Source organism: Phocoena phocoena, chromosome 14 (genome assembly GCF_963924675.1).
Source record: "Phocoena phocoena chromosome 14, mPhoPho1.1, whole genome shotgun sequence".
Lineage (NCBI taxonomy): Eukaryota > Metazoa > Chordata > Mammalia > Artiodactyla > Phocoenidae > Phocoena > Phocoena phocoena.
Window position 1 is genome coordinate 59131280 of NC_089232.1, and position 16372 is coordinate 59147651.

The window sequence follows — 16372 nt, forward strand, 5'->3', positions numbered from 1 at the left end:
TTTTCTTTAATATTTTTTTTGATGTGGACCATTTTTTTTAAAGTCTTTATTGACTTTGTTACAATATTGCTTCTGTTTTATGTTTTGGTTTTTTGGTCCTGAGCTACGTGGGATCTTAGCCTCCCCAACCAGGGATCAAACCCGCACCACCTGCATTGGAAGGCAAAGTCTCAACCACTGGACCACCAGGGAAGTCCCTATCTGGGAATATTTTTATTTCACTTTTGCATTTGAAGGGTAGTTTCGGGTGATACAGAATCCTTGGTTTTTAAGCACATTGACTATGTCATTCTACTGCCTCCTGGACTCCATTGTTTCAGATGAGAAGTCAGATGTTAATTGTACTGGTGGTCTTCTGTAGTGACAGGACTTCTTTCTCTTGCTTTCAAATTTTCTTTTTGCTTTTTGTCATTTAACAGTTTAAATGTGACGTATCTGGGACTTCCCTGGTGGCTCAGTGGTTAAGAATCCAGCTGCCAATGCAGGGGACATGGGTTCGATCCCTGGTCCGGGAAGATCCCACATGCTGCGGAGCAACTAAGCCTGTGCACCACAACTACTGAACCTGCGTGCCACAATTACTGAAGCTCTTGCGCCTAGAGCCCATGCTCTGCAACAAGAAAATCCACTGCAATGAGAAGCCCGTGCACCACAACGAAGAGTAGCCCCTGCTCACCACAACTAGAGAAAGCCCGCGTGCAGCAACGAAGACCCAATGCGCCCCCCGCCGCCCAAATAAACAAATATGATGTATCTAGGTGGGGATCTCTTTGTATTTATCCTTCTTGGAGTTATTGAACTTCTTGGATGTATAGATTAATGGTTTTCATCAAATTTGGGGAGTTTTTTGCCATTAATGTTTGAAATATTTTTCTGTCCCTTTACTTTTGGGACCTCCATTACATATATGTTGATGTGCTTATTGTTGTGCCACAGATCTCTGAGGTTCTCTTCCATTTTCTTCAGTCTGTTTTTCAGATTGAGTAATTGCTATTGATCTGTCTTCAAGTTCACTTTTTTTTCTGCCATCTTTAATCTGCTTCTGAGCCTCTCTAGTTGGAATTGTCACTTGTTACTGTACATTTCAACCTCAGAATTTCGCTTGGTTTTGCAATCTCTTCAGTGTTTTTTGTTATTTCTGAAAACATTCTTGTGTTTATTTTTAATAGTTTCTTTTTCTTTAAAAACAAGTTTTATTTCCTACAGCAGTGGTCCCCAATATTTTTGGCACCAGGGACCAGTTTTGTGGAAGACAACTTTTCCATGGACCTGGGGTGGGGGTTGGGGGGTGATGGTTCAGGCCGGAATGCAAGCAGTGGAGAGCGGCAGATGAAGCTTTGCTGGCTCGCCCACCTGCTGTGCAGCCCAGGGGTTGGGGACCCCTGTCCGATAGGACTCCTCAGAGTTTTTCTTTTAGCCGTGCCAAGCAGCATGCGGGATCTTGGTTCCCTGACCAGGGATTGAACCCTTCCCCCCTGCAGTGGAAGTGCAGAGTCTTAACCACTGGACCACCAGGGAAGTCCCTGTGTTTATTTTTAAGCTCAGCTTTGTAGGGGTTGCCCTGTGTCTGCATAGCTTGCTTAGTGGTCAGCAACTGGATAGTCGTGCTCAGACACCTCAACCAGATTTCTGCCGTCTGCTGATGGATCTGTGTGAAGGTAGGGAGTTGATTCAGTGTTTAGGCTGTTCTCAAGTCTGTTTTAGCTTTTTGCTAAGTCCCTTTTAATTTCCTCTGCACATGCATGCAGCCTCAGGGTTGGCTAGGAGTGTATGAATAGCTTGGCCCTCTCTGGTCTCTGCTATGTATGTGTGTAGCCTCTGATCACCCAGAAATCTGCTTGCTCCAACCATAATTGCAAACTCAAGCTAGTAGAGCCATCAACCCTCCCTGCTGTCGTAGCACCAAGATTATTTTTATTGACAAAGCAGCTGGGCATGGATATCACCTACCACTCCAAAATGAGAACCTCCCCCGCCTTCCGACCATAGCAATCTCCTGGTCTTCGTGTTCTGTTTTGCTCTGGCAGAAGCTCCACAGTGACTGAGCTGGGGGAATAAAGGGAATGGGAGCAGCCCCAGGCAAGGATGCCACAGTCTTCCACTGTTCCTACTCAAAGTTCAGCAGTTTTTCAAACATAAACGTGTCTTGGGTGGTTGTATGTTTTGGGTCAGTTCCCAGAGCACTGGGAACTGTTTTGTCAATTTCCTTCTACATTTGAAGAGAGGATTTGCTGACTTCCTTACACTGCCAGCTATAGCTGGCAGTGCTACCCAGACCATCTGAGAGTTTAATTATGATTTGAGTAATTGGAGAAGTTGGAACTTAAAGGAAGATAAATTCCTCAATTGGAAAAGGACTGCAGTCCTGTCGAAAATATCCAAAAAGCCCATTGCAAACTTGTGATCCAGTTGTTTAAAATGGTTATAACTGCTAATGGGAACTAGCTAGGGAAGAGGGTATATGCTGTGCTTCCCTCCTTTCTTCTGCTGGTAGTTCTGTATTTTTTCCAAGTTCTACTTTTTTTTTTTTTTCCCCACATGTGGGATCTCAGTTCCCCGACCAGGGACTGAACCTGCACCCACTGACCGCATCTTACCTTGTTAGGCAAAATGAGTGGGAACTGGAAAAATGAAAATCTCACAGTTAAGAACTTGTGTCATATGAATTTGAAACAAACAGAAATCCATAGATCGTTGAACTGGAGTCAATAATATGCTCACCTGTGAAAGATCAGTACTCAGAATAATACAGCACTAGTCTGGTTGTAGGTAGAGGGTTGTATGGACTCTACAAAGAAGGCATGGACTCCTGAGGACCTGGAGACTTACTCTTTGGGGGAGGGGGTTGCATTTGAGTGGATATTTGCATTTCAACGAGGCTTTAATAATTCTGTAGTTATATATGGTGTTTTCCCTATTGGGTACCATGTTTGTTTTCACCACCTCACATGAATTGCACTAGTGGCTAATTTAGTTTCAGCCTGCAGACATATACTCACCTTCCAGATAATTACAGTCAGATCCCTTTGCTTTACAGGTGAGAAAACAGGCCAAATGAATTAGATTGTTTGCCCATGTAGTAAAAGCCAGGAGCAAAGTTAGTGCTCAGGGCTCCCAGCTCTGTCGTGGTGCAATTCTATATCATCTGGTTGTTACTATTAGTCTTGTTTTCCCCAGAGAGACTGTGATATCTCTAAGGAACATAACTACATCTTGGACATTACCTGTTGAGCCCCTTAAACCCAGGAGAGAACCGTGTACACAATAGGTACTCAGAAAATCCATGCTGAAATGAATTAAAAAATAAACTGGTTTATTTTTGTTGCTGAGAGAGAGGGGAAGTATAGGAATTTCCATAGGCTGCCATTTAAGTAGTGTTCCTCTAGGAAGATGGCTGGGGCTGTACTGGAGAGTATGGTAGAATCCAGAACACCATTTATATTTGGTCCATTTCCCAAAGGTCCATGCCTGACAGATCTAAAGTGAAGAAACTGGGAGTTTTCTGAAGATGCAGATTTTGATTTTATTTCAACCGATTATTAGTGTATAATAGTATAAGATAAATTTCTTTAAAACCCACCAACCCAAACCCATCACTGATGATTCAGTTATTCAGGAAAGGAGGGAAGCCCAGGCTCATCTACATAACACAACATCTGTTCTCAGTGCAATGTGCAATCCTCAGTCAAGGCCCTCCTCACACTAACACAGCTCCTGTCTCCAATGGCTTCCTTCCCATGCCTTGGCTGGGCTGGGCTTTCTCAGTTAACCGCAAAGGCAGAGAATCAAATTAACATTCTCTCTGGACATTTTGATCTTGCACTTTAAGTCACACCATCTGTAAGGCTCAGAGGCAGACTAAAGCTTCTTATAAAAGTGAATCTGGGAAGAAAGGATGGCTCTAACAGAGTAAGGGTCAGATCGCCCTTTGCCCATCAGTGATGCTCGGAATGCTCTGGAAGACGAGTGGAGGCAAAGAAGGGGACCTGAATTCACATGATCTGACCTTGAGTCCTGGCTAAAATTTTTCCTAGCTCTGTGCCTTTAGATGGGTCATTTATCCCCTCTAAGCCTCAGCTGGCTCACTTCATCATCTGTTGCTGTATCGGGGCAGAGAGGTCCCTCTGCCAGCAGGTTGAATGAGCTAAGTGACCTCTGAAAACTCCAAAGTGCTGCACAGTGCAAGGTGGTGTGAGGTAGAGAAGGAGGAAAAAGAAAAGGAATGAGAGTAGGATCAAAGAAAGAAAAGGGTGAAAAGTAGAAAAGAAAGAGGCAGAATGGAGAGATGGAGCCAACACAAGGAGCTCAGTTACCACTTCTGGGCTACGGTCAAGGCTTAGATGACATTGACGGCTAGGTCCTCTTCACTGCACGGAGAATAGAGCTGATCATTAGACATGGCCTGGAGCCAGTCTTTGGGAAGGAAATCTATTCAGACTATCATGACAGCTACCATTTGTATGATTTTAATTCAGAGGATCACTTTTAAAGCCTCTAAATCTTCATCTCTGCATAGGTGACAGGCTGCTGAAGGGGCTCCCAAACCTAGCCCTGGAGCAGGTCATATCTTTACACTTCCTTAAGCCACAGAAAACTTGAACCAAGTGGTGTGGTCATACTCCTCACCAGGCTTCAGCAACACAGGAGGGAAGTGGGGCTGCGAAGGGGAAAACAATACAGGTTACACCCTGCCAGCCCAGGTTGCACCCTTAACCATTCAGGATGGCTTCTGGACTGGTCTCTAGACCAGTTCTGTGAACCAGTTGCCAGTGTAAGAACTGTTTATTATTGGTTTGCAATGAGATAAAGAACTTGAACCAGAATGAAAATCACATCACTAAACACACTTTATCACAGCAAGACTTTCTTAAGGAAGCAGGGTTGATTTACATTCTGGTGCAAGCTGCAAGCATCTTATTATGGGCTGGAGCTTTGGGGAGCATTACTCTACGCAATAGCTAGAAAAGAAAGTTATGGGGAAGTAAACAGGATGAAAAGATTTGGAGGATCATCTTAGCACTGTGGTTGCAGAAAATAATAGATTTTTTTAACATGTAAATGCCATTTTAGTAATGTGGTTAAGAGTTTCCTGTGTTGTTCATGACTTGGAGAAGAGAACACACACAGACTTTTGAATCATACAGACCAGGTCTGACTTGAGTGTTATGATCTCTGTCATCCAGTGTGACCTTGGACACACCACCGCTCTAACAAGCTGGCTTGTAGACTTACCTGATTGACTGCATCAGGCCAGTTCTGGGTCTCAAGGCAGAAACCGGAGTGTTTGGGATAGACTGCTCCACGCTTGCCCTTCAGCGTGCCATCCAGGAAGTTGCCCGTATAAAACTGGACCCCCGGCTGGGTGGTGTACACTTCCAGTACCCGCCCGCTCCCAGCATGATGGACCCTAGGGATAAAGCCAGACCACATATATATAGGTCCAGGGTGGAAAAGCAGACAGGGAAAAGCTGGGAAGCAGCTCTGAGACAGGAATTAGACCCAGTCACAGAGCAGGGACAACATATATGGAGGAGACAAAGGTAAGAAGAGCATGGAGGGAACTTCTGGCAGCCTCTCAGGTGAGGCATGAGTAGGTGGTGTTGAGGATCCCCAATAGCAACTTCTCGCTCTGAGCCTGGCTTCTCTGGGGAAGGGCAAAAGGGACTCACCCCAGTCAGATATGTTTGTGTGTGTCGGGGGCGGCCAGGTTGGAGACAGGTAGTTAGGCTGGGATACTTTCTCGTAAAGAGGTGGAGCTCTCTGCTTGGTTTGGCAAGACAAACAGCTACGTCTTCTGAAAGAGAATAGATGCTTCTCCAAATTAAACTGCCCGCCACCCTTGGGGCTAGAGCAGGCAGGGCTCTTTCCCCCGAGAATAGATCTGTTCTGGGTTTCTGCCAAATTGTTTCCTTTTTTAAAAAAACCTGGCCTCTACAGATGGGAGAGTACCTACCTGGTCCTATACTTGGGGTCAAAGGGATATATAGATAAAGAAAGGCTGGGTCTTACAGACTTACCGAGGTAAGACATCCCCACAATGTGTAGTCAACCAAGAGGTTCGGGGAAACATGTTTGGAAAGAGAAAGGCCAGGATTTGAATAGTGGCGGGGAGGTCGGAGGGTCTCCTCATGTGGGGGCCATGGAAAGAGAAATGTGAATAGGAGGGACAGAGGAGAAAAGCAGTCTTTTCTCTGCTTTATTTAAGACCCGTTCATTCTGCAAACATCTATTGATTATTTGCTAGTGCCGAGCATGATATTAGGGTGTTAGGGTAAAGGTAGAGATTCACAAAGATAAGACGGCACGAGGTACTTGGAATTTAGTGAGAAGGAGTGTGGACACAGATGCCTGTCAGATGAGGCTGGAGGTGGTGAGTGCTATAAGGGAAATGCAACCTCCAGCTTGTCATGGAAGTAGGCAAATCATACATCAAAAGTCAAGGACGGCTTTTCCCTGGCTGGCAGCTTGGAGGCCGCACGATGCCTGGAGTTACTGTAAAGGACGTGAACCAGCAGGAGTTCGTCACAGCTCTGGCAGCCTTCCTCAAAAAGTCCGGGAAGCTGAAAGTCCCTGAATGGGTGGACACTGTCAAGCTGGCCAAGCATAAAGAGCTCGCTCCCTATGATGAGAATTGGTTCTACACACGAGCTGCTTCCACAGCACGGCACCTGTACCTCCGGGGCGGCGCTGGGGTTGGTTCCATGACCAAGATCTACGGGGGGGCGTCAGAGGAATGGTGTCATGCCCAGCCACTTCAGCAGAGGCTCCAAGAGCGTGGCCCGGCGGGTCCTCCAGGCCCTGGAGGGGCTGAAAATAGTGGAAAAGGACCAAGATGGGGGCCGCAAACTAACGCCTCAGGGACAGAGAGATCTGGACAGAATCGCTGGACAGGTGGCAGCTGCCAACAAGAAGCATTAGAACAAATGATGCTGGGTTAATAAATTGCCTCGTTCGTAAAAAAAAAAAAAAAAAAAAGTCAAGGACGAAGGGCTCTGGAAGTTCCTGGAAAGCAGAGGTGACTTCAGTAAGGAGGAGTTGGGGTTTCTAACAAAAAAAGGCCTTAGAGAACAGGCAGAGATGGGGAGAGGGGAAGCAAAGAGACAGGATGCCAGGTAGGGGCACAGGGAAAACGGTATGAAGGGGGAGGGGGGAGATGTATTCACCTATGGAATAGGAGCTTTGAAAAGGCACATAGGATGTGGTAGTTGGTCCCCTGTAGCAGAGTAAATGGCATTAATATGGCAAAGGAAAAGCTCCTCAAATAGGAGTTGGTATCTTTTCTTCCCAACAAATGAAAGGCAAATGAAAAGTACAGGCAGCAAATGAAAAGTGCCTACCGTGCACAAAAACGCTTTTCTTTAGATCCCTTCAGACAGAAATTGTGGTCAAAGCCATTCATGTGGAACTCCTGCAGGTGTTTTCTAAGTTCCACTGGCTTCCTCAGGTCAAATGCAGTTCCCTGCACTGGAGCAACTTCTCCTGGTGGGAAGAGGCAGAAAAAAGAGTGACAAATGCCTAAATAAAATCTTTATATCCTAAAGACCCACTGGTTCTACACTCCCAGCCTTCATTTCAAGTTGTAAAGGAGGTAGGAGTCCAGATCCTAAGAGTAATAAATTATTGGATCTCCTTAATTGTAAAATGTCACTGACTGCAAGATGTAGTAGCTATAACACTCAGAATTATTCAAGTGTAAAAAAAGTACAAAAATCAAGGAAACGCATAATTTCCGTTAAGGAATAAGTTGGATAAAGGGTGATGGTTGTCCTAACCATTGAGTCAATCACCTTGTTGACATTTCTTGCTTTAATGCTGAAATATCCCAGGGCTCATAACTGAGCATTAATACCTGGTACTGGCTAACCAGATGCTAACAGTGTCCCTGAGGTTAGTGATTTTCGAACCATTTGGGGCCATTATTAGCCAAAGTGACACTGGTAGCCACTCTTCCCCAACCACTTCCCTGATCAGTCTGTAGACTTGAAACATAGAGGGAACTGTTAATAACAACACTGGGACAAATGAGTTAACCGGGACAGTTGGGGGGAAACTAGAATGTATGGCCACTCTACTATTAGCCAATTTTAGAGTCAATCCTTTGTTTGTTTATTTATTTATTTAGGCTGCATTGGGTCTTCCTTGCTGTATGCGGGCTTTCTCTAGTTGCGGCGAGCAGGGGCTACTCTTCGTTGCAATGTGCAGTCTTCTCATTGCAGTGGCTTCTAGAGCACAGGCTCTAGGCTCGCAGGTTTCAGTAGTTGTGGCACACAGGCTCAGTAGTTGTGGCTCGCGGGCTCTAGAGCATAGGCTCAGTAGTTGTGGCACACGGGCTTTGTTGCTCTGTGCACAGTATGTGGGATCTTCCCGGACCAGGGCTCAAACCCGTGTCACCTGCCTTGGCAAGTGGATTCTTAACCACTGCGCCACCAGGGAAGCCCAGAGTCAATCCTTTGAATGAAAGCTTTGTGTCTCTAGGAGTGCTTCTTGGAGGAGTTATAGTTGGCAAGCACCACCCCCTTCCTATCTGTAAGCCAGATTCCTCAACCTCTAATAAGTATATTTGTTCTTATCAAGGTGGGACATTCTGAAGCCTCTTCTCAATGATGTGGGTGGGTGACCAGTCCTGAGGGAGGACACTGCAGTGTGAAGACCCTCAACTCTTAAAGGGCAAAGCACAGAAGGAATCTGGATGGGAGCCCCATCTTGGTGGTTATTACACAACAAATGCTGCCCAGTCAAGACTATCCCTTCGTGGTGTTACAGAACTCAAGGGTGTTGGGACCAGAAGGGTTCTCAGAGCTCATCTGGTCCAAACTGCTCATGTAACAGATAAGACTGAGACCCACACAACTTGGTATCATCAAACAACAACCTGTGATATTGATATACCATATTTCCTCAATTTAAGACACTCATTTTCTCATATATATATATATATATATATATATATATATATATATATATATATTTATATATTGTAATTCCACTCGGCTTGCAGAATCTTAGTTCCCCCCACAGGATCGAACCTGGGCCCCGAAAGTGAAAGCGCAGAGTCCACTGGACTGCCAGGGAATTCCCTCATTTTCATATTTTAAAATCTCTGAAATCATGTCATGTCATGCTTTAACTGGCAGAGGTGTTCTTTTCCTTCATGGAATGTAAAATAATGGTGAACTTTACAACTGATGGCATCTTAGAGTTGATAAAATATGTGAAAATAATTTGCCACATCTTCTGCTCTACTAAAACCACTGAACAAGAAATCAGGGCTTTGAGGAAGTTCCCTGGCGGTCCAGTGGTTAGGGCTCCGCACTCTCATTGCCAAGGGCCCGGGTTTTGACCTCTGGTTGGGGAACTAAAATCCTGCAAGCCACGTGGTGCAGCCAAAAAAAAAAAAAAAAAAAAAAAAATCAGGGCTTTGAGGGTGAAAAAGAGGAATCAGCGTTATCTTGTGAGTAATTTCTCTGGAGGTCCAAGGGAGAGAGCAAACTTCTCAACAGACAGTCCCCTAGACATGTTTGCCAAAAGGCTATAACATGGGTTTTACATTCTTCTGAATATTGTGCCATTTTGCTTTATCACCTTTCATTCTCTTCCCAACTTTCAGATCTGTTCTTCCCTAGATGCTAGGCTGAGCCACCTGAAACAACGTACACAAATATTTTGAATTTAGCTCAGTTAAGAAAGCCCAGGGAATGTGCGGAAGAATTCCTCCTCATAGGCATGTTCCTGGAATATGACAGAGCCAGAGCAATGGACTAGGAGCCTACTCACAGTCACTCTTCTGATCGATCAACACACTAAACACCTACTGTATGCCAGGCACTGTGCTGGGCAGAGCTGATACATAGATGAGACATGACCTGCCTTTTTAAGCCGCTCGCAGTCTGAAGGAGGGAGAGGACACATAAGCCGCTCATAACCACAGAGTGTGAAGAGTGCTCCCAGAGGCACAGCTGTAAGAAAGAAGACAGGCAGTATGACTGGGTTGGCTTAGATGTGGCGGACTGGGGAGATTTCACGGATAAAAGTTTATTAGTTGAGCTGAGACTTGAGGTGAGGTCATGGTAGGTTGAATGGGTGAAGAAGGTTGAAGAATAATCGATGTGGAGGAAACAGCTTAAGTACAAGGTGGTAGTGTGTGTGTGTGTGTACTGCAATAGTAGCAGCGGCAGCAGCAGTAGTAGCAGTTGTAGGGTAGAATGCCTCAGATGAGGAAAGAGATTAAGTAAAGTTAGATGAAATCACTTCTCTGAGCCTGGGGTTTTTCATCAGTACAACAAATAAGCTGGATTAAATCACTGACTTTCACCCCCTACCCCATTCCTGCAGAATTTGTTATTTCAGAGGGAAGCTCAATAAATACAAGTGTGCACACACACACACATAAAATAAATATACATATACCGTTGACCCTTGAACAACATGGTTTTGAAATGCACGGGTCCACTTATACATGGACTTTTTTTCAGTAATACATACTACAGTACTATACTGTCCTTTTTTTTTTAATTCTCAATTTTATTTTTTTGGCTGCATTGCTGCACATGGGCTTTTGTCTAGTGTGGAGAGCGGGAGCTACTCTTCGTTGCAGTGCGCGGGCTTCTCATTGCGGTGGCTTCTCTTGTTGTGGCTCACGGGCTCTAGACGTGCAGGCTCGGTAGTTGTGGTGCATGGGCTTAGTTGCTCTGCGGCATGTGGGATCTTCCTGGACCAGGGATCGAACCCGTGTCCCCTGCATTGGCAGGCGGATTCTTAACCACTGTGCCACCAGGGAAGTCCGTCCCTACACTGTCCTTGATTGGTTGAATCTGCAGATCTGGAGGGCCAACTGTAAAGTTATAGGTGGATTTTCAACTGCATGGAGGGTTAGTGCCCCAACCTCCACACTGTTCAAGGGTCAACTGTATACAACATAAAAAACATATATATAAAAGCCAGAGTGAAGCCAGTATAAGCTCTGAGCAGCTCACCTAGAAAACCCTAGGAACAGATGACAGCAGAGGTGCACCCCATCCCACCCCCTAAAAGTATGACCCACTTAGGAGTGAGAAGCCCCTGGTCCTAGGATCTTCCCCAAATACAAAGAATCCCAGGTTCTTCTGCAGCAGGCCAGGCAATCTGGCCAGTCTTTCTTGAGGGGGAAAGAGGAAAGGGACTCTGTTTCAGAGCCTTACACAATGATACAGTTTAGTACATTTAAAAGTTTTTGTATTGTCCCAGAACTGAATCATATATTTTGAAGGTAAGTACAGACATTAGGTGTTTAACATACTCTTTCAGGGTGAGAGTTATTTTTCCTTTCACGCGGTCAGATGGATAATGTTTTAGGAACTTGGTTCCTGCTATTTTTAGAGGAGAGATATAGCATGCAAAGTGGGGCTGAAATCTTAGGAGGCTAAGAAAAATGAGGAACTTGTACCTTACCATTAAAAAATTAAATAGGAAGAAGAGAACTGACTTTTAGCCATTTAAAGCATTTGGTTCTGCTTCTTTGAGTTCCTAAATACTAAGAAACATGAATGTCCTGTCTTTGGGTGAAAACAGGGTATCCTTTTCTTAACTCAGAACTTCTGCTCAGAAATGTAGTCTTTTTGGCACGTGAGGACTGGGGTCTTTGAGTTCACATAGAGCCGCGAGGGTGTCTGGGTTCCAGAGCTCCTGAGGGAGAGACGGAGGCCTGGCTAAGACCATCCTAGTGTCTGGTGTCCACTGTTCAACCAAGAGGATCCTCCTCTTACCAGAGTCAGCTTTAGGAAAGGTTAAGTGGTATTCTTTTTGAAACATCCTTTAAAAACATCTATTTCCTTTGTCTTGGTTCTACTTTTCCAAAAAAGAATTCTTGAGTAGGTAATATTTACACATGTAATCAATTTAAAAGATATCAAATGTAAAAGTTACAAAGTTGTACTCTACAGTGAAAAGAATTTCTCTCGTCTTCGTTCCCTACAGATGCAGTTTCCTTCAACAGAAGCAACCATTGTCACTTGTTTCTCATGCACCTTCCAGAGATACTACAAGGATATCCAAGCATTTAAGTGCACGTCCATGCACATCCACAAACTCACAGCCTGTTTCCACCTTGATCTTTTCACTCAGTTTATCTTGGAGGCTGTTGCTAAGTTTATTCCTAGGTATTTCATTAGACAACTCCATATGCACTCATACTTTTCTCTATTTTTTCTATGATAATCTATTTAAAATGTCTTTTTGAGGTCACAATTGCAAATTTATATATTTTCCTAGAAAATTATCCATTTCATCTATATTACTCTCATGTTTATTTGCAAAGAGTTGAGGAAAGAAATAATATATGATCCTTTCAGTTTCATCTGTCTGTGGTTATTTGCCTATGCTCATATCTAATTCTGTGGACTGAATAGATTAGCTAATGCTGTATCTATTTTATTGGGGTTTTTTTTTTCCCTCCAATGAAGCAGCTCTTGGATTTATGAGTACTACCTTTTCTGATTCTTTTCAAAATTATAATTTCTTTTATTTTTGTTAATTTTTCTTTTGTTCTCTTGGGTTTATTTTATTATTCTTTTTCAAATATCTGCATTAGATGCCTAATTCATTTAACTTCACAATTTTTGATTAATATAAGTAGTGCTAAAATTTTCTGAGTATTACTTTAACTATATCACATGTAGGAGTTTCCATTATAGATAACTGTAATATAATATTTGCTTACTATATATTCCTATATATTATGTATATATTTCCACATAAATAATTATATTATTTATTTTCTAAATATCCTTAGTTTTGGGGTTTGACTTCCTTTTTGATCCAAGAATTATTAAGAGACAGTTAAAACATTTCTAGGTCAATATTGGCTGTGTTGTATTTTGTGAAACTGCCTGAGATTTTCTTCATGGTCTTAGATATAGTCATTTTTTGGTGAACTTCCGCTGTGAATTGCATCCATTGTGAATTGCATCCTTTAGAAAACAGAATGTTTTCTGTCATGAAATCAGCCTTTTCTGATGTTCAGATTGAGACCCCCTGCTACTTTGGCTTTCACTTGCTTGGTTTGCTTTTGAATTCTTGTATTTTCAACCTTTGTGAGTCACTTGGTTTGTACACAGCATCCTGTGGGTTTTGCTTTGTGATTTAATCTGAGAGACTGTTTAATAGGGGCGTTTTATGGCATTAAGATGACACGTATGTTCTAATTGTTCTTAGTTTGTCATTATATTTTATGGCATGCTTTCTGTGTTGATGAATTCTAGTCACTTTTTAAAAAAATCTTTTACAATATGGTCTGTGTGTATGTTCCTGATAATTTAGAAAGTTTGTGGTTTTGTTTTAGTGGTTACATCTACATACAAGTCACTTCAATATAATATACTTAATTCTCTGTTTCTTAGAATCTTCTGAACTTCTTCCTCCCCTTTTCTCTGGGTTTCTGACACATTCTAATGTAATTCTAATAAAGGCACTTTTGTTTCCCAGTAGATGGTGCTAGAGACACAATGTAAAGAGCTTGCTTTATAAACATACACCTTGTCTGAGTCCAGTCGGTCCTCTAAACCCCAAGCAGTTCTGGAGGATGGCTGAACTTTTTGGATCTCGAAGGCCAAATCCTGGATGGTAGTGACCCACCGGGGCGCTACTGTCCTGTGAAGTCTGGGTGACCAACTATCTCCCACACTGACTTTAAAAAAGACAACAGTGTTTCCTTAAGAAACAATTAGACTGGGAAAAAGAAGCAGCTGTTAACATGGGCTCAGGAAGATTTTAATCTTACCAACCCATATTCCCAGTGGTAATTTATGTTATGCTTTCTTCACTAACTTTAAATGGTGTTCAGAATATTTAGTTCTTTCTTAAAGCCATATTTGACTCAAAATCGAACCCTTAAAATAGTCCCAATGTGATTGCCCGGATCAGTCAATCAATTACTTACTTTTCTTGACTTTAAAGAAAGTCATGGAATTTTCATGAAGGAAGGACCCAGGGCATATTTCATGTCTATTAACCTGATACTGAGCAATCTATGATATCAAGCAATCAATGTTTACTTTAGCTTTTCTCTCTGTAAAACAAAGCTGCTATTATTTGCCGCCCCATACATTACATGGAAATATTTGATAAATGATATGTTTGAACATTTTCAGGAGGATGGCATAAATAAAAGGGCTAAATTTCAGGAAATATATATATAACACAAAGCAGAGCTTAGGGTAAGACTTCAAGAACAGCAGAGAAGCCGTGACTTAAAATTTAGACACTTGGGAAAATTGTAAAAAGAGATTTTTGCTGAATGAGAAGAAAAAGAGAAGGTTCCAATCTGTCTTTTCCAGTCTCATGCCCTGACACACTCCCTCATGCACTTACTGGTCAGGCAAATGGGAAACTTAGAATTTGTCTCCCAGATTCACTATGTCTTTAGACCCTTTCTTGTAACTGGAATGACGTTTCTGGGCTCCTCTACCCCACTCCGGGAAAGTCCACCAGGTCATTTAAGAATGCTTATTCTCGGGATTCCCTGGTGGCACAGTGGATGGGAATCTGCCTGCCAATGCAGGGGACACGGGTTCGATCCCTGGTCCAGGAAGATCCCACATGCTGCAGAGCAACTAAGCCTGCGTGCCACAACTACTGAGCCTGTGCTCTAGAGCCTGAGAGCCACAACTACTGAGCCTGCGCTCTAGAGCCCACGTGCCACAACTGCTGAGGCCCGCACGCCTAGAGCCCATGCTCCACAAGAGAAGCCACCGCAATGAGAAGCCCGAGCACCGCAACAAAGAGAAGTCCCCGCTCGCTGCAACTAGAGAAAGCCTGCGCGTATCAACGAAGACCCAACACAGCCAAAAATAAATAAATAAATAAATAATGCTTATTCTCTAATGCTACTTCCTCTGTGAGGGACTGTATCCTCCACAGCTAGAACTAATCCTCTTTTCTACTTTGTTCATCCCACTTTGAACATACTTTCCCCAAGACATTCATCCCATTAAGGCATAGCTATAAGATTATATCAAGCTTTATATCTGTAAGGAATATGAGCCCCTAGAGGGCAGGGATTGTGTCCTACTGATTTTTGACCCTCTGAGCATTAAACAGAGCCTTTACTTGACTGAAAACCTGATGAATGAATGAGGTAGAGGGAAAAAAAAGAGGGCAACTGTGAATGTTGTAGCATCCTGTGACAAAGTCAGAATGAAAGATCTAGAAAGGACCTTAGGAATTACCTCATCTAGTACCCTCGCTTTGCAGATGAGGTTGGAACCCAGACGGCTAAAGGGACTTGCCCAAGGTGACACATCTGCATAGTGTCACAGCCTCCAGGCCCCTACTCAGGCACTCTCCACCTCACCCTGGAGTGACTTGGGTACAGCCCCTCCCACCCCCAGCCCTCAAGTACTCTTGATTTTTCTAAGACTTTGGAGAATGAACGTGCAGTTCTTTCAATTTCGGTTTATATGTGAGTTTGTGCTTTGGTGCTAAGAATAGAAGGAGATGTCAAAATAGCTGTCTCAGCAGCGCTGAGTGTACAGAAAATGAAGCCGAAATGGAAAGAGTGCCTTCCGAGAGGATGTCACATCACCAGACTTTGGTTTTGAAGCCACCAGAAAGCTGTGGTGTCAGCAGAGAAAAAGCCGTTTTCAGATGAGGATTTCTTATTGTCCTGAATAAGGTTGGCTGGGTGTGCATTTAGGTCTGAGCAGCAATGCCTGGCAGATGGCGGGCTCTGACCCAAAGGTGTGGGGTTACAGCTCTGGGGGAGTGGCCTGAGGCAGTACTTCTGCTTCCCCATTTCAGGAAGCAGAAGTACTAAGGACCCACCTGAGGTTACTGTCATGAATTTTGAGTGAGACCTGTAGGTGTACGGCAGCAGCTGTAGAGGGTCTGGCGGGGTAGGATTAGTCAGGGCTGGGCTTTATTAGGAGAATACAAAGAAAAAGGAGAGGGCAAGGGAGTGGAGAGCATATGAAAAGGGGTGATTCTAATGATGGACTTTTGATCTTAGTAGGGGAGGAGGTGAACAGTGAAAGGGTGGTAGGATCAAGTGACTATAGGTTCTTGTGGCATTGAAGAATTATTGAAGCTGAAACAGACATCTTAAATAGTGATCATAAAAGGCTGCAATAAGAGGTAGTGACAAAGTCAATGGTATGACTCAAAGATCATAGGAGTGAGTAGCTGGAAACCTTGGAGGACGAGATCATTGGGAGAGGACGTCAAGAAGCTAAAAGGTCAGGGTATCATCCATATGGATAATGAAATAATGTAGAATTATGATAAGAGTAATGTTGGAGTGACAGTGAGCCAGGAATAAGGTCAAGTCTACAGAGGACCTCAACAAAGAGAGCTCACGTGAGTGTCACCCTGGCAACTACAGCTGACTCATTCTTGCAAGAAG

General features: G+C 43.5%; 1 protein-coding gene and 1 pseudogene across 1 annotated transcript in view; one reads left to right on the forward strand and one right to left on the reverse strand.

The window, feature by feature from the left end:
• Positions 1-3509: 3509 nt before the first annotated feature.
• GALM (galactose mutarotase) overlaps positions 3510-16372 on the reverse strand; it is a 51771-nt gene continuing 38908 nt past the window's right edge. The window contains exons 5-7 of the mRNA XM_065890978.1: positions 7338-7479; positions 5233-5407; positions 3510-4657 (exon numbers count right to left, since the gene is read on the reverse strand). Coding sequence (XP_065747050.1) covers positions 4580-4657; positions 5233-5407; positions 7338-7479 — 395 coding nt within the window. The 3' untranslated portion in view covers positions 3510-4579. The remainder of the gene's footprint in view (positions 4658-5232; positions 5408-7337; positions 7480-16372) is intronic.
• On the forward strand, positions 6480-6918 carry LOC136134174 (small ribosomal subunit protein eS19 pseudogene; annotated as a pseudogene).